General features: G+C 33.8%; 2 protein-coding genes across 7 annotated transcripts in view; one reads left to right on the top strand and one right to left on the bottom strand.

The window, feature by feature from the left end:
- LOC130635867 (helicase-like transcription factor) overlaps positions 1–13,197 on the top strand; it is a 32,254-nt gene extending 19,057 nt beyond the window's left edge. The window contains exons 8-18 of one of the 2 annotated variants that reach the window (XM_057445380.1): positions 888–997; positions 1,148–1,234; positions 4,375–4,475; positions 4,844–4,987; positions 9,799–10,067; positions 10,344–10,523; positions 10,735–10,859; positions 10,933–11,240; positions 11,526–11,819; positions 12,466–12,546; positions 12,611–13,197. In XM_057445380.1, coding sequence (XP_057301363.1) covers positions 888–997; positions 1,148–1,234; positions 4,375–4,475; positions 4,844–4,987; positions 9,799–10,067; positions 10,344–10,523; positions 10,735–10,859; positions 10,933–11,240; positions 11,526–11,819; positions 12,466–12,546; positions 12,611–12,757 — 1,846 coding nt within the window. In that variant the 3' untranslated portion in view covers positions 12,758–13,197. The remainder of the gene's footprint in view (positions 1–887; positions 998–1,147; positions 1,235–4,374; positions 4,476–4,843; positions 4,988–9,798; positions 10,068–10,343; positions 10,524–10,734; positions 10,860–10,932; positions 11,241–11,525; positions 11,820–12,465; positions 12,547–12,610) is intronic. The other variant, XM_057445381.1, reaches the window with a different exon arrangement.
- Positions 13,198–13,403: 206 nt separating this feature from the next.
- The window catches only part of LOC130635866 (cilia- and flagella-associated protein 44-like), a 50,537-nt gene continuing 43,163 nt past the window's right edge, over positions 13,404–20,777 (bottom strand). For all 5 annotated transcript variants that reach the window (XM_057445375.1, XM_057445377.1, XM_057445376.1 and 2 more), the window contains 15 exons: positions 20,516–20,704; positions 20,333–20,407; positions 20,046–20,155; positions 19,120–19,225; positions 18,735–18,937; positions 18,230–18,358; positions 17,546–17,660; positions 16,812–16,995; positions 16,502–16,623; positions 16,077–16,253; positions 15,319–15,515; positions 14,875–14,932; positions 14,218–14,385; positions 14,010–14,144; positions 13,404–13,937 (listed from right to left, as the gene is read on the bottom strand). In XM_057445375.1, coding sequence (XP_057301358.1) covers positions 13,743–13,937; positions 14,010–14,144; positions 14,218–14,385; positions 14,875–14,932; positions 15,319–15,515; positions 16,077–16,253; positions 16,502–16,623; positions 16,812–16,995; positions 17,546–17,660; positions 18,230–18,358; positions 18,735–18,937; positions 19,120–19,225; positions 20,046–20,155; positions 20,333–20,407; positions 20,516–20,704 — 2,163 coding nt within the window. In that variant the 3' untranslated portion in view covers positions 13,404–13,742. The remainder of the gene's footprint in view (positions 13,938–14,009; positions 14,145–14,217; positions 14,386–14,874; positions 14,933–15,318; positions 15,516–16,076; positions 16,254–16,501; positions 16,624–16,811; positions 16,996–17,545; positions 17,661–18,229; positions 18,359–18,734; positions 18,938–19,119; positions 19,226–20,045; positions 20,156–20,332; positions 20,408–20,515; positions 20,705–20,777) is intronic.

Here is a 20,777-nt window from a genome sequence, read left to right as displayed (position 1 = left end):
AAAGCTGATATATTACACAACGCTTATGAGCATTGTATTTGCGACAATGCAATATCTTTTTAAATAACCATAAACCTTACATTGTGCAAAGAATGTTCTTTTTATTATCAAGATGTCAAAGAAAAACTAACTTATATGATAAGGGAATGCCAATCTGTCGTTAGAGTAATTTGTGCCATGGTAACCCAGATACTCCATGCCCTGGTTTCTTTAATATCAGATTTATTTTCTCCCTACTGAATATCAGAATTATTTTCTCCCTACTGAATATCAAATTTATTTTCTCCCTAGTGAATATCAGATTTATTTTCTCCCTAGTGAATATCAGATTTATTTTCTCCCTACTGAATATCAGATTTATTTTCTCCCTATTGAATATCAGATTTATTTTCTCCCTACTGAATATCAGATTTATTTTCTCCCTACTGAATATCAGATTTATTTTTTCCCTAGTGAATATCAGATTTATTTTCTCCCTACTGAATATCAGATTTATTTTCTCCCTACTGAATATCAGATTTATTTTCTCCCTACTGAATATCAGATTTAATTTCTATCTCCTAGAGACTAGATATTGATAAGGAGCTAAGGCCTGTCCCACAATGGCATTTTTCACTGATTTTGAGCGCCTCTAGGTTTGACGTACGCCAATGTCTGTGTTTTGCAAGCTACTTTACGTAAATCTTGCGTCTTGTTCTCTCTGGTAGACAATACAGAATTAAAAAATGAATAAAAGTCAACCTTATAAGTGAAGGATAGAAAGAACCACCTGACAACAGAAAAAAAATTTTAGATAATGTAAATTTTTATTTTTTTGCTTATAATGTTAATAGTTTTTATTCATTCTTTATACATTCATTTTTTTTATTTTCGGTCAATTATTTCAGAAAAGCAACTAGAAATCCAAAATACAATTTTGAAAATGATGATTGGTTATTGGATAGTCCTGAAAAACCAAAAAGAAAAAAAAGAAACAAAGAAAACACACCCAAACCAAGTATGAACTTTTAAGCTAGTACTAATACCTGCTAACTTTTAAGCCTTTGTGATGGAAAATACTGTGAATAATCCCTTATTGTTGTCAGCTTTTATGTACATGCCTATTAGTGTTATAATTGCAAAAATTTTTGTATCTTTAAAAATGTAGAAACTGAAGAATGCAAGATGGAAGTGGTAGAAGATTTACCAGACTGTACTATTACTCATGTGGAGGATATTAAAGATGGATTAGAAGGTAAGACACTAAAAAATGGTGGATAACTGTTAACATTAATGTCATGTTGAACATATAGTTAAAAAATGCAGTTATTATTATCACACTCGTCTGTTTATAATGGAGGTATTAGTTTAACCCTTTTTGGGGTTGTTTTTTTCGTCTCGCAAAAGAGTCGAATTTTTGTCTATGAGCGTGTTTAAGAAAACGTCCTTAAGTTTGTTTTTCGTAAGAAAGTCCTTTTGACTTAATTTTTTAGCTAATCTATATTATAATACCCGTATACGTCTGTCTGTCTGTCACGCAAAATGGTAGCTTAGCTGCTCAAGTAGCGAGATGCACGTGATGCGGTATAAAAAGGACGGGCGTACCCGTAGATTTTTCCACGGGCTAACGACTAGTTTTTAAATAAAAGCTCAATTATTTTCTTCGGGAATTGCTGAAATTATAGAAATAAATTTGATTACGTTTTTGCACATTTTTCGAAAGCGTTTTTTTTATGCAGGGTCTGAAGTTTATGCTTATTTTGTTCACCACCACTCACAGTTTTGACCTTTTCAATGTATTCCTTAAACTTGATGATTTTGATTCAACTTTTCCTGTGAAAGTAATTTGTCGTTTGTTTCACATAAGGAGATTAAGAGGTGATTATTTTAGTATAGTGACCCTACAGTTCTTTAGTTTTGTTTTTCTTACAAGGATAGGATATTGTTTTATTCCTTATTTTTCCAAAAATGTATAAAATATCATATAAATTTATATCATTTGACTCTCACTTCCAGTCTTTTAAGGCTAGTTCATTTTAATTTTTTGGTCCTTTTTGTGCTATCGGCAAACTTATTTAAAATATGTTCCGGGTCATACTTGCCTGTTTTTTTCTTCAAACTTTACCAACAGTAACAGTGAGATTTTAAACTTTGTTATGTTCTAAATTCCTGGTATTATGTTCTAAGTGTATTGTTAAATGTCTGTAATTTTTTTCTTCTCCAAATAACTTGAAGTCATAATTACAAGCTCGTGAGCTTGTATTAAAACGCAAATGTGTCCCACAAGAATGGAAATTTTCTCTCTGAGCACCGAAACGAGAGTGGTCGTGTGTTCGAATCTCATCTTGGTAATTATTTTTACTTTTTTTTCTAATTTTATTTTTCAAAAAGATAAGTGTTCAAGAGCATTATTTAACAACTGGTAAAGTAAAGGTGTTTCCACCAAAGTTTACAAAAGTGAATGTAGGCAGAATTAAGGTCACCCCAAATGTCTGGAAAGTAGTTTACGAAAAATAAAATTTCCACAAAAGGCGCCGCACCATGTCTATTTATTAAATACATCGATTTTACAAGACTTGGTTAAAATGTAAGCAAAAGTTAAATTATATTGTAAATAATGACAAGAACGGAATTCTTTTCGCTACGCCAACATACAGAAATATGATTTCGGAAACACTCCGAAAGAACGTAAATTTTCCGATCCCGTTCTTGTTATTTGTCTCCACGCCATAAGTGCACAGGATCTTTTTACCGAAGTTTGCTCGTTGTGACAGTGCTGGTAATATATATTTTTTTAACTACAACTATTTTCTTTTTCAAACAAGATTTACTTATATATTATTTTTTTTATTTTGCTTTTTCTCACTTAGTGACTCTCTTATACCCCGTTCTTTTTTGGGGGGGTCTAATGAATTACTGAATTTTCCAAATTTTAGTTGGGGCTTGTAGTTTTTCTTCTTCCTGTCAGTCAATTTACCCCAGACTGACCCATTGAAAATTAAAATTTCCCGAAATTTTCCCTTCAAAAAGATCTCGCAAATCAATTTTGAAAAATAACTGCATAATGTGTAGAAAATATTATTGCCTATTTGAATAGCAAAATATGTCGTGTCTAACTTCGTAACAGAAATCACAATCTAATAGACAGCTTTTTGTAAACTTTCTTCGCGAGGTTATTTACGTATATCATACGTCTTGTAGAAATATATCTTCAAAAAACTATATCTTCAAATGTGCTTTTGAGATGCGTGTAATACTCTCTGGCATTCTTTTGGAGCTTCTCTTAATCAACTATTTGTATTCAAGGCGGGAAATGTGAAATCCTGATATCAGGAAATTCTATTATAGTTTATCCACAAAAGGAGGGAATAATCAGCAAAATGAGAGAATTATCAGCAAAAGGACGGAATTATCAGCGAAATGAGGGAATTATCAGCAAAAGGACGGAATTATTCGCGAAATGAGGGAATTATCAGCAAAATGTAGGAATTTCCGCGAAAGGAGGAAATTATCCGCGAAAGGAGGGAATTATCTGCGAAAGGAGGGAATTATTAGCGAATCTTGTTTCACCGTGGTTTAGCTGACGTTTTCCTTAAATATTTACAAATTAAACATTCTTTCCTCTATTCTCTTTCAAAACACAAAAGTTTTTTCTCATATCTTCTGATACTATATATTTCAGTTTTGTTTTGTTCATTTGTTTAGTGTATTTTACATTTATATGTATCTTCATGTAAAATATGGAAAATATCTAAGCACATATAAAAATGCGTATGCAAATCTCTTTATGTTTTGATTTTGGCATCAAAATTTGTGACAGAACTGTACAAAACCTGAAATCTCCTAATATCAGTTTGAGACGCGCACCATTATCGTTTTCATACAGTATACTTTCTCACAGTATACTTAAGTGAGATCCTGGAGAAATGGGACTGTTGCTAACTGGGACCATATTTTTCGGTCCCGCAAACCTCGCTTAATTGTGACCCTGAATAAGCAGGACTTTTGTTTATTGCTCCATTTTTTTCTGTTCTATCAACAAAAAACTTCGCTTAAGTGGAACTTCACTGCAATGTTTTCCAAAAGAGTAGACAAGGAAATTTAAATTCGAATAAATTGCATGGAAAGAATACAAACAAATTTGCGAGTCTTTTACTGTGTTTGTGTGTGGATTGATTGCAGATTGCTGCAAGTTGCTCAACATAAAAATTCATGTCAAAAACTCTCCACAAGTGGAACATTTTCACCTCTTTTTAAAGTTTTTTCTTCTTTTTGTCCACTTACAAGGAGATTCGGATAACTACAACACTAAGTGGGACGGGTTTTTTCGGTCTCTTGAGAGTCTGATTTAACGCGAGTGTTCTGTATTTCGAATTAGTTTGAATGTTTGTTTAGAAAGACACGATGCAATGCAATACAAAGTTACAAAAACAGAGATGGCTGGTCCACGAGCAACATTAATTGTTTGCCCACTCTCAGTTTTACCAAGTTGGCAAGTAAGCAGCGTTTATTTTAGTATTGTATGTAACGTTCACTAGTCGGTGATGTGATCTTACGTTAATTTGTTTTGCCAGTAAATTTATTTAGTTTCAAGGCTGGTTTTTACAATTCGTCGTAAAGCGAATGGTACTACGATTGTAAGAATTTGAAAGGATAAAACGTTTGAATGAAAAGAAAAAAATCTATATTCATATTTCATTTTACTAAAACAGCAAAGTTTGTACTTGAATGTATAAATATTTCTTTGTTGAAAAAAAAATGTAGTTTCTGTGGTGCTGAAGTAAGGCTCTGCTCAACGCGATTTCGACTGTTGAAGAATGAATTTTATACTGATTGTTAACCTCGACCACGTCTTATTTTTAAGGAACAATTTGAGATGCACACTGAACAAGGAGCCATCGAAGTTCACACATATTATGGTGGAGATAAGATTAAAAATTCAAACGTTCTCAGTCAAAAAGACGTTGTCTTGACTACGTACCAGACATTAAGCTCTGATTACACAAAGGTAAAAATATACTAATAAATTACTTAAGGGAATAAAGCATTTGCGGAAAATTATTTATGTAAATTTATTTTCGGGGATTTAGGCCAATCACTCCGGTCCCAAAATACTTTGTGTAGAAGCTTATATTTTTGTTGATGACTATATTCTCCCAAAATTCGTGAAACAACTAACATTTTGTAATTTTGACCGACTATTTGGGCGACCTGGCGCTGAAAGTCTGGTGGAGTTAAGTGCGGGTCAACCGTGCTGAATATCGAAGTGGAGCCCTTCGTACGAACACTACACCGCACATATGTTAAATTATTATTCCAAAAAAGAAACTATTTACTTTTTTCGTGTGTCTGTAGCACGACTATGCTCTCGCGCACGCACACACTGTCAGAATACCAGCTGCATGGACTAGCGTTGAATGCTAGGTTGAATGCTTGAACCAATGGAGCTCTTACAAAAGTCCTAAAAATAACTATTCCGCAACATCAACTGAAATACGCAGGCTACAACGTTACGCCGTTATCGCCAAAATATCTTCTTAAAAACAATCTCTAGTAAAACCAGCTTGAAACAAAATGGCAGACACAGAACAGAAATTGAGTCTAGTTTCAAGTCACACTTCTTCACTATGACTTGTTTATCTTGTTGTGTGATTTCATGTTTTTTTATGTTACGTTATAACTTTTAGAAAATGTTTTGCACAACGTATTTTATTTTTCGGCAGAGCTGACGAAATTATAATGAAAACGAAAGAAATAGTAGCAGTTTTTTTGTTGTCATGCAAGTTCTAATGTGTTTTTCGTCTTTGCGTGGTAACCACAGGTAGACTGTTATCTTAAAAAAATAAGTTTAAAAATAAATATATATATAACTATTATAACGAGATAGTTTTAAAATTTCAAGTATAAAATGTTTTTCCTTATAAAATTACTTATTGTATGAAAATAGCTTAAACTTCGAAATATTGTTTTCGACAACAAGTACCATACTCCACCGTCGCGTTTTTTTACATTACTGAACTACGGGGGAGATCGTACACACGATGACCAACCACTGAAGGCATGCGACTGGAGCCTTCTACATGTATCCTCGCTTGATTCGACTTTGTGAAAATTAATCGTCTCGTGGTGGGTTGTAGAAATAAATAAATCAATGCGTCTAATACAAACGCTGTGGAATATAAAATAGCAAGAGCGATTAGGTGCGACTTTTCGAGTTCCGCTTTTATTGCTGACTGTATACCTGAAGGTAGAGCGACAAACACTATAAAAGTCAAAATGATAAGTACAGGTACTCTGAACTTCACTGTTCTGTTGTTAGTGTGCGTTTGCGATCTCCTTCGCACCTGCTTGTAACCCTTTCGCACGCTTATATAGATGACGCAGTATGCGCCGCCTGCAAACAGCAGAAAACATGCGCAAATGATAGGGAATGTATATTTAGCTGCGATCTCTTCGCGCGTTTTGTAATCTTGCGTGAAACTAACTGCGCCGTATAGGACACCGACGACCCAACAGGAAGCTAAACTCATGTTGAGCCTTCTTCTGCTCACTAGTCTGTTGTATTTTGTTTTCAACAAAATCATAAGAAGAGGGTCGACTGCTACTGCGATCATGATGAGGACGTAGGAGACACACCAACCTTGAATGGTAATCGTTCGCAGAACTTGATAAACGAGTACCTCTTCTTGTTTTTCGTATTGATAAAAGTAAACAAGTGTCACTGTACGAAATCCGGACACAAGAATTTCCGATACTGATAAATGGATTAATATCACATGCTGATTTTTTCTCGTCTTTCTTCTACACGAGAGCAAGTAAACTCCAAAACAATGTAAACAGATGGAAATCAACAATAACACCATATCCATGGTAACAAGTAAAGTAAACGCTGTTTTTGATACCGCCATTTGTTTCTTTTCTCTCCTGTGTTTGTTTATCTAAAAGACATTCTAAATACATTATTATACAATGTTCAACTCACTTCTCTGTCTGGAAAGTGCTACTTTGCTTTCACTTATCCTTATTCTCTTTTCGTCTGATCACTAATTTGTTTTTTGTCTAGTTTAAGTGCGAGTCTAATTTGTGATGTGACTAATGTTTAATTTGCTGAGCTACGAAATATAGCGCTCGTTAAGTTCTATCTCCACCCTGTTACAATGCTGTAAAAAAAAGTTCAAATTGGAATATTTCCATCGTCTCTCACGGTTTTCGTGCGTGACTAACTAACGTAGCGCTTCAAAGACACAAAGCAAATAAAAAAATTGACGAGTTTTGCTAACTTGACCCATCTTCAATTCATGCTGACTGCTGACATCACCAAGAAATAATATTTGGTTATGGTAATTTTGTTGTTAACCACACTTTAATCGCTCAAATTATCAAAAAAAAAATTTAATTGTGCAGTTGCTCAAAATATAAGTGTTCTCTGAAACATTTTTTTTTTGTTCCTAAAATTTCTAACGAATGTAACAAATTTTATTTAAGAAAGCATTCATCTATTTATAACGAAGGTTAAAAAACAGCTGCCCATGTTTTTATCTCATAACGATACGAAAGCATATTTCCCGTTATTTTGTTGCTAAAGATCTCAAACCATTCACTAATTTCTTTTGTGAACAAACGCTTTTACTTTCATTATAACTGTCTCCACTTCATAATTTGTCTTCCATACACACCAAACGAGCTTGAAAAACGTCCCACATGCTTTTAAAAATCCTAAAATCTTCTGAAAATCGCATTGGTTTTGTGGCTGTAATTCAGGTTCGTCTGTGAAGTGGATCTTTGCACATGTGTTTTCTCGGCTAAGCTGTTTACATAAAAGTTAAAATATATTTTTATAAACAAAACGCAACCTTGAGTATGCTGTTTTCACTTTGAAGTGAGTGACATCTCTAGATTGATGTAATGTTGAAAATCTTCTACACAACAAAGTCTTCTCAGTTTTCATCGAAACTTATCACATTTTAAACGTCTTTCTACAATTATTCTACAACTGCCACCCGACACTTATAATTCTAAAATTCATAGATACAGAAAAATGCTTTGTCATTTTTTAAAAACCTTTATTTTCTACAGTTTTTATCTGGTTGACATTTAGTTAAATATTTTACCTCCCTTTTTATTATAGAAAGTATGACCTTTTCTTAGTAGGTGCGGTCAAATTATATCCGTTTCACTTTGTTTTTGTGTGTAAATGTAATGAAAAAAAATGTGGATTTTGATTGAGTAGCTTTGATATTGTTTTCTAATGTTTACAAATTATATTTACTTGCTGTATTTACTCTTCATTTCTTCCTATGAAATATTTTTTATCCTTATTTAATATTACATCTTGTTTTTCGAAATTTATTTTTCCTTAGCATAATATATTTTATTAGCACCCATTCTTGTTGTGATCTAACTCACTTTTAACGACCAACATGTCGCAAAGCTTTTTGAGAGATATATATTGTGTCGGAGTTTTTACGTATCTAAAGCAGCTGATAGCAAAGAATTTCGTAAATAAAATTTATCTTTAATCGATCTGATTAATCCGTTTTGATATTTGGATACTGCTGTTTTTCTCACCATTTTATGCGTGTTTATGTTTAGCGCAAAACCTTCCGTAATTGTTCGATCTGCAGAGTGAATGTTTTTTGTTACAGTAAAACGAAGTAACAAAAAGAATTAGCGCAGGGTGGGAACATCTATTCAGGAGCAAAGTGGATTTTTTATACCTTTCGAGGGTTCTGTTTGAATTTATAACTTCGATGAAAAAAAATTACTTAAATAATAAAAAAATGTTAGTCTTTAAGTAAAATTTAACTAAATAGTTTTGTTTTAAAATGTTATTTCTTTCACAGGAGATAACACTTTCCATTTTCAGTGCATGGGAGAAAATTTCTTTTAAACGTGTAGTAAATGTTTTGCAGCATTTCCAGAGCATTTTCTATTTTACGAGTTGAAGCACGCGTTTGCTCCGTCGTTTCGTCAACATCTTTTCATCTTTTTTTTCTAAAGAAGTTCTTAATTCAATTCTTCACCCATGTAGAAGGCGTGTTTTTTTAGACACCAAAATTTTCAGCCACACCCCTGTTTTTTATTTCTTTTTCTAAGGTTTTTAAGGCTTTGTTCAACCTTCGTTTTACAGGCGCCATTTATCTCTCACACAAGACAGTTGTTTTGTTCAGTATCTGATGCTTTGTTTGTGTTTTCACAAAGTCGAACCATTAAGTCAAAACGGTCCAATTTTATTGGAAGTTGCGGTTTATTAAGAGGGACCGAAAAAAATTATTTGACTAACCGAGATGTTTAATTGTTCGAGTTATAAAGATTTTCGTACCTTGAAAAATAGTTTGCAGGTTCATGGGGGCAAGAAAACGTTTGACCTACCTAAATGTTCGAGTTTTTGATTATTCGAGTTATCGAACGTCAACTGTATGTCACAATGTGTATTTCGTGTTGTGTTAACACGATATCTACTCGTTTCGTTTATGACCTTGATTTGATTTGACTTTCTTTTGTAGCTACGGGAAGACTTTTTTTTCATAGCGAACTCTGTTGTTATTTGTGTAATTTATTTCGAAAATATATGAGGATAAATTAATTAGTCGATTCGAAATGTTTTTTTTCTCTCTCTTTGTTTTGAAGTTCAACTTTTTATTATAATATCGTACTTCACATACAAAATCTAACTGATGAACATGGAGAGTAAGAAAAGTTATTTCCAATGAATATGATTTCCCGCTGTTACGTTTGTTCACTTCAATACAATTCTCAATTTTAAAACATGTATGGTCTATTAAACAGAATGTCATTTACATCTTTATTTTAATTTAGAAAAATTCTCCCCTCACTAAGACCACGTGGTTACGCATTGTTCTCGATGAAGGTCACGTGATACGTAATGCAAAATCCAACCAATCAAAGGCTTGCCACGCTTTGAGTGCCGAACGGCGTTGGGTTATTACTGGCACGCCGATTCAAAATTCTATAAAGGACTTATGGTCTGTGATTTGTTTTTTGCGCTTGGAACCTTTCACAGAAAAAGAATGGTGGCAAAGAACGATACAAAGACCGATATCCAATGGAGAGAAATCTGCGTTGAGGTAAACAAATATTTTGTTTGCTTGTTTTTTTTTTTGTTTTTTTTCTTTAATACTTGGGCAATGTTTGGGGAGGGGGGTTGCTGGTCATATGTGAAATTAGGTATAGACCTATGAATTACATTTTTCTGTTATCGACCAGTGCAGAGAATTAAAGACGTAATTAAACAGGTGTTCTCAGTAAATTAAATTTATACCTAAAACATGTTAGGATAATATGAGAGCCTTTTATATGTTTATAAGTCAAAGTTAATAAATTATTTATTTATTTATTTTTAGTCGTCTTCAATGTATTGTAAAGAAGATTGCGATGCGTCGAACGAAAACTCAAGAGGTGAAGGGAAAGAAAATTGTTGAGTTACCCCAACGGACGGTATTTATACAGAAGATTCAATTATCGTCAGAAGAAAGAAAGCTGTACGAGACGTTTAAAAATGAAGGAAAGAACATTATGAAAAGGTATTTTATTCATTCGATCTTAACTTTACGTAATGATGACAGGGGTGTACCTTGAACCCGTTAGCGCTGTGGTAAAACATGCTTTAAGATTGTTTCAGTACATTGCCTTGCCACAACAAACGAATGTTAGTTTGGGAATTGCTGGATAAGTTTTGTCATTTTGTGGTCTAGACTTTGAGGTTTTGTGTCAAACAAGTTGTGTCTGTTTCAGATATGTCGCCGAGAAGAACTTGCTCAGCAATTACGCACATGTGTTGGTCATTTTGATGCGGCTAAGACAGTTATGTTGTCATCCGAAACTTTGCGCACAAATCCTAGATCTAGTTTCCAATATGGGTAAGTGAGGCAGAGGTTTATAGTCAATTTTTTAATAAGTCAAAGGCGCTCAATTTTCCAATGTTGTTTATAGCAAAATCTTCATCCGCAACACCAGACGAACTTAAGAAAAAACTGCAACAAATTTTGGCAGTGCTGCTTAGCTCTGGAGATGAAGAATGTCCTATTTGCTTGGACTCGCTTAACCAGCCTGTTATTACACATTGTGCGCATTTATATTGCAGACCGTGTATCGAAAGCGTGATTCAAACAGATGCGCGCGCATGTGCAAAGTGTCCCATGTGTCGAGGCGATATTGATAAAACAAAGTTGGTTGAACCAGCTTTGGAGGAGAGTGTTGTGGAGAAGAAGAGTGAAGATACCTGGAACTCTAGTTCAAAGGTAATTTTATTTAATTGGGTGTTTTGGCGTTGTGGAATTTTTAGTAGTAAGAGTCAATCTCAATTATCAACATACCAGCCAAGAATTAACGCTAGCTACTTTAAGAGCAGAAATCTTCGTGTGATGAGAATTTGGCGAGATTTTTTCAAATTTTTTTTAGGCGTTTGAAATGTTTGCATTTTTTTGTCTCTAACGATGAATCTTTAAAAAAAGGTAAAAGTGGAGGAAATTAGGATGGATGCAATGTTTTGGACGTCTGACGAGATGGTGATTTTTTCATCGCAGGTTGATGGATTGATTACGTTACTAAATCGAGAAAAAGAAGAAGATCCGTTACGAAAAAGTTTAGTTGTATCTCAGTTTTCATCGTTCTTGGATCTTCTTGAAAAACCTTTACAACAGTCAGGCTTTCATTTTGTCCGACTTGACGGTAACATGACGTTACGTCGCAGAGCTGACGTGATTAACATGTTTTCACAAACCGCGGTAGATTCGCCAAGAATTATGTTGTTGTCGTTAAAAGCTGGAGGGGTTGGCATCAACTTGACGGCTGCAACAAGAATCTTTTTAATGGATCCAGTGAGTGGAGCTTGTTTTTTTTAAAGTACAGTAAGAGGTGGAATTTGAAAACTTTGTAGGCACTATGTAGGCGATATATTTGTTGCTGGATTGTAGAGCCACTAATGTTTTTATCCCAAGAAATACGAGTCAGGTATTTTTGAGTTGACTTCGCTGCGCAGCTATTTTTAAAGATCGTGAAGTATTTTGAATTTTAATCCGTTATGTTTGTAAGTACATTTAGGCGCATAGTATTTACCCAAAACAAACACGCTAATAAAAACATAGTAATTTTTTTCTCCCTAGAGGAGGTTTGTAGAAAAGAGACTTATTTTGCCTTGTATTAAAATTATTTTTTTATTTATTTATTTTTTTTTTATTATTTTTTTCTTTTGTCAAAACAGTAACTGAAGGCAACTGATTTTTGCGACCCGCGCAAAAAAGCATTTTTCGGGTTTTAATTTAGCGCCCTGATTTGCGAGAATTAAATTTGCGGCATTGATGGGAAAATGCAAAATTCACATTTTAATAAACATTGTAACGCTTATTTTGAGTTTTAATCGGAGAATTCAATCTGGCTGATTTTTTACACACTTCGTAGATCATTTTGTTCCAAATTCCCTGTATCTCGCTTTGTGTCATGTTTCTTATGTGTGGTGTACTGTAGGCATGGAATCCAGCTTCTGAGGAGCAATGTTTTGATCGCTGCCATCGATTGGGTCAAACAAAAGAAGTAAAAATTTTTAAGGTAAGTTTTATGTTCAGACGAAATGTAGAGGTCAATATCGTATTATAGACATCCCTTTTTTTAGTTCATAGTGAAAGACTCTGTGGAGGAGCGCATGTTGGAACTACAAGACAAAAAACGTGCATTAATGGCTGGTGCTTTTGGTAAAAAAATAACAGCGAAGGAGAAACAAGAGCGCCGCATCTTAGATGTACAACATCTCTTCACATAAGTTTTAGGGTTTGCTGTATCACGCCAGACAGTATTTTTGAGTCATTTTCTGGCGCTCCTCCTAGGTGAACCGCTCTCTTCTCTGGCAAAAATTTGAAGTTGACACTGATCTTGTATTCTTTAAAAGAGTTTTGTTTTTTGGTTTCATATTTTGTGTTTTGTCATGAAATCGCAAATTTTAGTTCCTGCGAAATTTCCACCAAAACAGCGAAAGCTACTGGGAATTTTAATTTTGAAAAAAAGTGTCTTATTCTTAGTTTTTAAATGTACAAGATATATTTTCTTGCTTATATGTGGTTGTATAGTTTTGATATAGATGTATTTTTTGTTTGTTTTTTAAATAAACTGTAGATATTTTACACGTGTTTTTTCGTAACCAAAACCGGATTTGACTTTACCGCTTAAACCACAACGTGTTGTAGGCGGTACGTCTTGGTAAAGATATATCGCTAGGAGGGCACATGCACTGGAGTCGTGATCAAAATAACAAAGGAAATTGTAGTACCATGGTTGTCACTGATTTGTATTTCAGCATTATCGATCGAAAATTACCGCAAAAAAAGTACGAATAAGGCGATGCTTCTTGGACGCTAGTACTCCGAAATTTTAACCCCTCAAAAATATTTGGTTACAAAATAAACAAAATCTGGTTCAGAATTGTATTATATATCGTAACATGTAAAATATATTATTTTTAATCTTTCAGCAACAAAATAAAAGATTAACATAAAAAATAATATACAACTTTTAATATACTATATACAATGGACCTTATGGTCAAACTTTCCCAGCTTAGTTGATGACCGCGTTGGAGAAGTTCTTCAATATATATATTTTTATCAAACCGGCACCGATTAAAACAATTTTCTATATCAAGAATGTGAATTATCGTTTTTATGCAACAACAAAATCATATTATACGAGGTTCCATTGTATATAAATTTACATATATTAACAGTTTCCCAAATTGTGAAGCAACATAAAAGTTACTGCGTCGCATTTTCTCGAGGTGGTCGTCGTGCAGATGGCCCTGGTGGCGGCATGATATGACCACCTTTTCTCGACAGTACGCTAATTTCGTTTTTTAATGCATCTATCTCTTGTGACTGCAACTGCACAAGTTGTACCAAACGCTGTTGTTCTTCGAGATCAGTTTTGCGATTTCCACGAAACTCACCGCCCTGTAACGAAAAGCATACTTAAAATCGTCCAGTTTTCTACAAAAAGTTTTAAAAATTTTTTCAATTACTCACTAAATTTTTTTGACGTGAATCTAATTGGTGTTCCAGCTGTTTCTTTTCTTGATGAAATATCGTGTACGTATCGAGTCTTTTCGTATTTTCTCGAATAAGTTTAGTTAGCTCTGTTTGGAGGCCGTCGATTTTTTTCTATGTAAGTAAGATATGAGTACAAATAGTAAACAAGAGATTAGTGAGAGAAAAACATAAGAAAGGAACATACATCCCAACCGGCGATATCTTTCGCATTTCTCTTCTCCTGATCACGTAATTTTTCTTTTAATTCTTCCGCGACCCGGTTAACCGAAACTGTTTCCAACTTTTCTAAATCGACAAGTCTGCCGAATTTCAGCATCTGAATTTGTTGGACTTTATCCTCCAGCTCCTTTATCTGCAAAAATGACGACTGATATAGCAAGTATTGTGGGTACACAATTCCCAAAAATTTATCCCGCAAAAAAGAGTAAGAATTTCTTTTCTTTATTCCTCAAAAAATCTCTTCCAAATAATGCTTACTCACATACACATACGATTGCGAAATAGATGTGGCATTAGCTTCGCAGCAAAAATCTATATTATAATGCCCGTATACGTCTGTCCGTCCGTACGTCCGTCTGTCTGTGACGCAAAATGGTAGCTTAGCTGCGACGGGCGAACCCGTGGATTTTTCCACGGTTTAACGACTAGTAAATTCTGAATAACTAAATATTTTGTCATTGAATCGTAAAAATAAATCCATCAAGAATTAACGAAAATAACAAAAAAAGATAAAAAAAACTGACAAAAAAAATTAACACAGCGAAATCATAGCAATAATTATGGGTTATGAATACCAATCTCTTCAGTGTTGGTAAAAAAAGATGGTGAATACTAACTCTACCTTCGTATCCATAGTTTTCTTGTCACGAATCATTTGGACATGCTGTTGACGTCTTTCCCTGTAGTATAAACAGCAAAACATAGTTTTTACGATATAGTATAAACAACATCACATGGAGGCGTATACTTCAGTCATTACAAAAAAATCGCTAGTTTTTACAAATAAGGAGAAAACTCGCAATAATATATTTGCCGCTTTGGATAATTTAGTAAAAGGGTACAAGAGATTGAGATATAACGAATTTACAAATTTTGAATTTTGTTTCGAAAATTAGAAGTAATCTACTTTCAAAACAAAATTCAACAGGGGTCAGTTTGCAAGACAACAAGCGAACGAACACAGGAACGAACAAGAAAAAAAAACGCAGGGACGAACGAAAGAAAAAACGCGGGAAAGAGCGCGGGAATGGACGAAAGAAGGAACGCAGGAACGGACAGACGATACCTGTATAACTGTTTTTGTTTCAATTTTTCTTTTTCTAGTTCTTTTATTCTTTTTTGTAATCTGTCTAGAAAACTTCTTTCAAACACCAAACACTTGGATAAATCATGCGGGATGATATTATTCACAACATATTGGATTTGATCCAGCTTCAATGTGACAACAACATTTAATTCGTTGAGTTTTTGTTGCTTTTCGCGCTACATGGAGGATATAAAATCAATTATATATTTAGTGGAAAACGCATGAGTCATATCAAATGTTTGAGCCAATGTGTTAAATGTATAGTCAAACAAATCAAGGGTGAAATGGGCCCGAAGGTTCCATTTTCCCTAAGCTCAACGTTTCCTGCTTTCATGGAGGTAGAAAATCTCTATTTCTACCTCCATGCTGCTTTTAAAGCAAATATTATTTGCTGTGCAAAACAACTGCATATGGGTAACTCTTGAGAAGATTTTCATAATTCGCGAAACTGTCTATTTTTTCTCTAAGCAACTGTTATGCAAGTTTCCTATAAATTTAAAGGCATTTTTCTAGCATCTAAAATCAAAAAAAGTCAATTTGCTTATAAAAAAAACATGTACTTATCCTACTTTTATATGTTGGTCTTCTAAATTTTTGAAAAATCCAAAATATAGTTTCGAAAATTTGTAAAAATAAATGTTTGAATTACTTAATTCAATTTAATGTTACATGAGAAACAGTTTGGAAAGCAAGACAGTGTTCTACTACGGTGATCACATCAAAGGAATGTTAGCTACCTGAAAAGCTTCTAAGTCAGAAGCAGCATTTTTCAATGCAGAAGTGACAATTTTAACTTTCTTCGACAAAGCGTCCACTTCTTTCTTAGTGCTGTCTCCAGCTTTTTTTGCATCAACGATCATCTCTTCTAAATCCAATTTTCTTTCTCGCAGCTGACATATCTGGTCGAAAATAACCTGCAAAAACGACGCACGTATACAATGAAAAAATCACCTACACAAAAAAAAACACTTAGATGGAAACAAAAATAATTTTAGGTTTCTTTTACAGAGGGTAAAGCAAAAACCTTAGCGTGCTGGAGCACAAATATCTGAATAATATGAACCAAATAAACACACATCCGTTACCCCGTTACATACCCGTGACCCCGTTACATAACCGTGATTTTCGCAGCCATGTTTACTCAAAAATAATTGCATGTTACCTGATCACAACCAGTTGGACAAACACTATCATCTAATTCGTCGTCCTCATCAGAATCACCTTCCTCATCGCTGTCATAATCATCATCACTCTCCTCCTCACTGCTTTCCTCATCAGACTGGCCTAAAAAAGTAATAACAGTGCTTATATGACACAGACAGAGGAGGGGGGTCTCCCCTTTTTCAGAGCGGCAGTAAAGCGTACAGTTTTTATTTTAATAGCGTTTTAGGCAATCTGTAGGTATTAAATTTCAAAACAAACTTCAAGCATTACGTTGGGACAGGTTCGTTAAAAGAAAACATCACGTGTACCTCCGTCAGTCGTCTTCTTTTTAGCACGTTTAATTTTCTTCTTAAACACTTTTGTTAGAAAGCCTTCAAATTTATTATTATCACCAATAGTGTTGGAGAAGGTAGTAAACAGCGTTTTTTCTCGTTGAAGCAAGTGGTCCAATTCTTCCTTCTTTAAAGTTAGAAGCTCTTCACTTTCATCAAACTGTAAGGAAGTAAAATGTATAAGTGACGAATCTACATAATTTTCTACTTCCAGTATCCTATCATGGTAGTATTTGCTGACCATTGTTTGCAAATGCATTACAATGGACAGCAAGAATATCCAGCAAGAATACTTTTGGTTTAGCAAACGAAAAACGTTGTGGGGACCTAAATATATATAAATTAAATAATAAAATTTCTACATGGAATTTTGAATGAATTATTTCTTTACAAGAATTTATTTCGCGAAAATTCAATTCCTAATGTTAATATTTCGCCAAAATTCAACTCTTGATGCAAATATTTCGCCAAAATTTAACTCTTGATGCAAATAGTTCGCAAAAATTTAACTCTTGATGCAAATAGTTCGCGAAAATTCAAGTCCTAATGGAAATAGTTCGCAAAAATTTAACTTTTAATAAAAATATTTCGCCAAAATTCAACATTTAATAATAGTTAGTTTTGTTACAATAATCTTGTAATCAAAATAAAAGCCACACAACGCCGTTACGTTCTTTAACTTCAAAGTTTTCGCACATCAGAAATATTACCTTGTCCTCCATTTCTTCTTTCTCTTGAAATTTCGATACAACTTTTTGCCTTAACTGTTCTTCACGTTTCTCGAAATCTTTCAGTAATATAAGCTCTTCAAACAGAGTAATTTCTCTACATCAAAAATAAAATAATAAGAACTGAAAAGATGTTCACGCACATTGATTTGCTTTGAGTTCAGAAACTTTCTTCGTCACACTTTTATTATTCTAAGTTACGAAGCGAACGTGATATTTCAAATTCGCAGATTCGCTAAAAACTAACAAATAAATAAATTAAAAATTAAAGTTTTTGCCCAAGTTTTTTGCACCATAGCGGAATATGCAGTAGAATGGAAACAAGCCTTAACTTTCTTTTAAGAAACATTCGCATAGTGATCATTGATAAAGTCAATGCACGTCACGCTTTTGTTACGTCGCATGTAATTATATGTAAAGGCTTCTGTTTTCAATATCGAATTCCCTCAGTTTTCCAGGTTTTCTGTGAAACGGGACTGAGTTTTATCTCGTGAATAAAAACTGGAATAGCTTTTAGCTGGAAAAAATGTCAATCTACATGACCAATTTAAATGGAGGTTTGCTTGATATAAAGAAACGCTACTTTAAAAGTTCTTTTTTGAATTGCAGATTCCTTTACCGCAGAACTAATTTCCTAAACGCTCCAGCTTGGACAATGTTACTTACTTTAGCTCAGCGTTCTTCAACTTCGTATCCAAATGTATTTTGTCATGGCGGAGAAGCCGTAGCTCTGCATCAAAACTGTTCAGTTTTCCTGATATGTCTTTTAACAACTCGTCTCTTTGATGTGTTAGCCTAAAATCATGTGATTATGTCAGCTTCTCATTGTAATTCACACGTGATGTACGCTTTCTTTTAACTAACCAAACGTAGTAGACTCCAGCACTTAAAAATGTTTTTCTTTGCAAAGATTTTTGCGTGAAATTTTGTTTCTTATTTTGTTGAATCAAACCTCAGCTTTACGCCGACAAAAAGTTTGTCTGTTATTTTGAAAGTTGTTTCCAGATTTTCGCTGTTGAAAAAAAAGCTGACAAAAATGCTGATAAAAATGTTGATAAAAATGTTGACAAAAATGATGAAAAAAATGCTGATAAAAATGCTGACAAAAATGATGAAAAAAATGCTGATAAAAATGCTGACAAAAATGATGAAAAAAATGATGACCATCTACCTTATCATTTCTTCTTTCTCGATAGCTACTTCAAGTGGCGACTCTCCTTCGTGCTGCACTTCTTCGTCGATGATATCAGGAGTTTCACTTTGGATACTAGAATCCGACTGTGGTATGCTTGAGAAGTTAGAAACAATAGAAGTTGATCGCAATCGGGGATTGGTGACTGTTCGAGCATTGGAGACAGTCTTGCTTGATTGGTTCTAAAAAAAATATTTAATAACACGCACTCTCTACATACTATTTTTATAATCACGTGATATTGCTAATTGTTTTTAATTTTGTAAAAGGGACAATTTATATTTCTTGTCTACTTGTAAGCGCAAGAAAAATTAGCTTAAGGGAAGTTTCACACTTTCTTTCAATGGCTGCACTAAATCCTAACCTCGACAGTACCAACATTACTTGCAACACCGTCAGCTTGTAATGGCTGTAAGCCCAGCACATCAGTACGAAATTTCATCAATGTCTCTGTTGTATATTCAAGATTCCTAAAAATAGAACCAGAAAGCACACTTAAAAATTTGAACTCTTGGGGAAATGGCGTAAAAAATTCAAAAAGTCGGCTGAAAACAAGGAAAAATGCGTTATAGGTTATTTTTCAAAATAAAAAAGTTTTAAGATTTCCAGATAATCTCCATCAGTCAATTCAGTGGCTCAAATTCGTCGCCTCAAAGAAAGTGTTTGTTACTCTAAGGCTGACTTTAAAATAATTTATAAACCCCTAACAATTGAGATGTTTGATTTGGTTTAACACAATTTCTTTGGGCAAAAGCCTGAATTAACGAAAGAACATCGTCTATTGGTCTTAAGGTGTTTAAGATACTAAAAATTTCAAAACACAGAGAGTTACCTGAAGGAAAATAAAGCAGAAAAGACGGTAGGAAATAAATATTTACGAATTCTTTAAACTCAAATTCCGCATTATTTGCAACTTTCTGTAAATTTAGCATAATTTTGAATCTTGCATATTTTACAAAGTCATATTCAAAAAAAATAATTCTGCATTCTTTTCTCCTGCAAATAATTTCTTTTCTTAAAGTAGTTTTTTTACCACACGGCTGTGTTATGACAGATGAGGGAACGCAGAACTTTGTCTAGACTGTATTTACTGAACACTACTAAGTAAAATTTGATTGACACTTGTTTATGTTATTATACATTATAATTAGGTCTGACATTTTACTTGCTGAAGCATGTCAGAAACTCGTTGTTAATCTCTAAAACTCGATGAGCTCGAATACTACGCCTAGTTGAGAGAAAAAAAGAAATCTTTAGAAGTGGATAAAAATTAAACCAAAAAGGTCTCACTTCTCTGGCAACTCATCGGGCTTCATAGAAGGAACATCTGGCACAAGTTTGTGATTGGTTTCTGGTAGATGAGACTGTACAACTTCTAACTCTTCTGTTAGATCTTTAATCTAAAATAACGCACACATACATCTGCCAATGAAACAATGGTTGGATATTTTGTGTTTGTGGAAAATTCACACGACAAATTACAACGCCATCTATTATTTGTTAAAATTTTTACCAATTTGCTGCGAAATTTTTTGTATAAAATCAAGTACTCTCCATAATTGATACAACATTCCTACCTGTTGTATAGTTGCTATCTTTCGGTCACGCAACTTTAACAACCTGTCGTTGAAATTCTTTTTTAAATCGTGCACCTAAATTTAATTAAAAATCATGATTAGTTTTTCTAGGGTTGTGGTTTTCCATCGCCTCTGTGAGAGAAAAATGTGAGAATAAAATTCGAGTAAAAATAATGTCTTTACCTTTACTTCCAGATCAAATAGTTGAGCTCTCTTCTTCTCTGCATTTACTCTCTGAGCTTCTGGAACAACGTAATCACTGGCTGTTTTTAGTTTGAAATCTCCTATCGTGAGTGCTGCAAATTTGATTGCATCGATATCTTTAGGATCCTCGTAATTTTCATCTGGTTTGTTTTTATAGAGCTCCGCCCACTACAAACATTGTAAAATATGACATGTCATTTTTAAGTTAGCGATTTTACAACAACCAGTATTCATTTTTGAT

Source organism: Hydractinia symbiolongicarpus, chromosome 3, assembly GCF_029227915.1.
Source record: "Hydractinia symbiolongicarpus strain clone_291-10 chromosome 3, HSymV2.1, whole genome shotgun sequence".
NCBI classification, from domain to species: Eukaryota; Metazoa; Cnidaria; class Hydrozoa; order Anthoathecata; family Hydractiniidae; genus Hydractinia; species Hydractinia symbiolongicarpus.
Note: the sequence above shows the minus strand (reverse complement) of the source record. Positions and strands in the feature narration are given on the sequence as shown.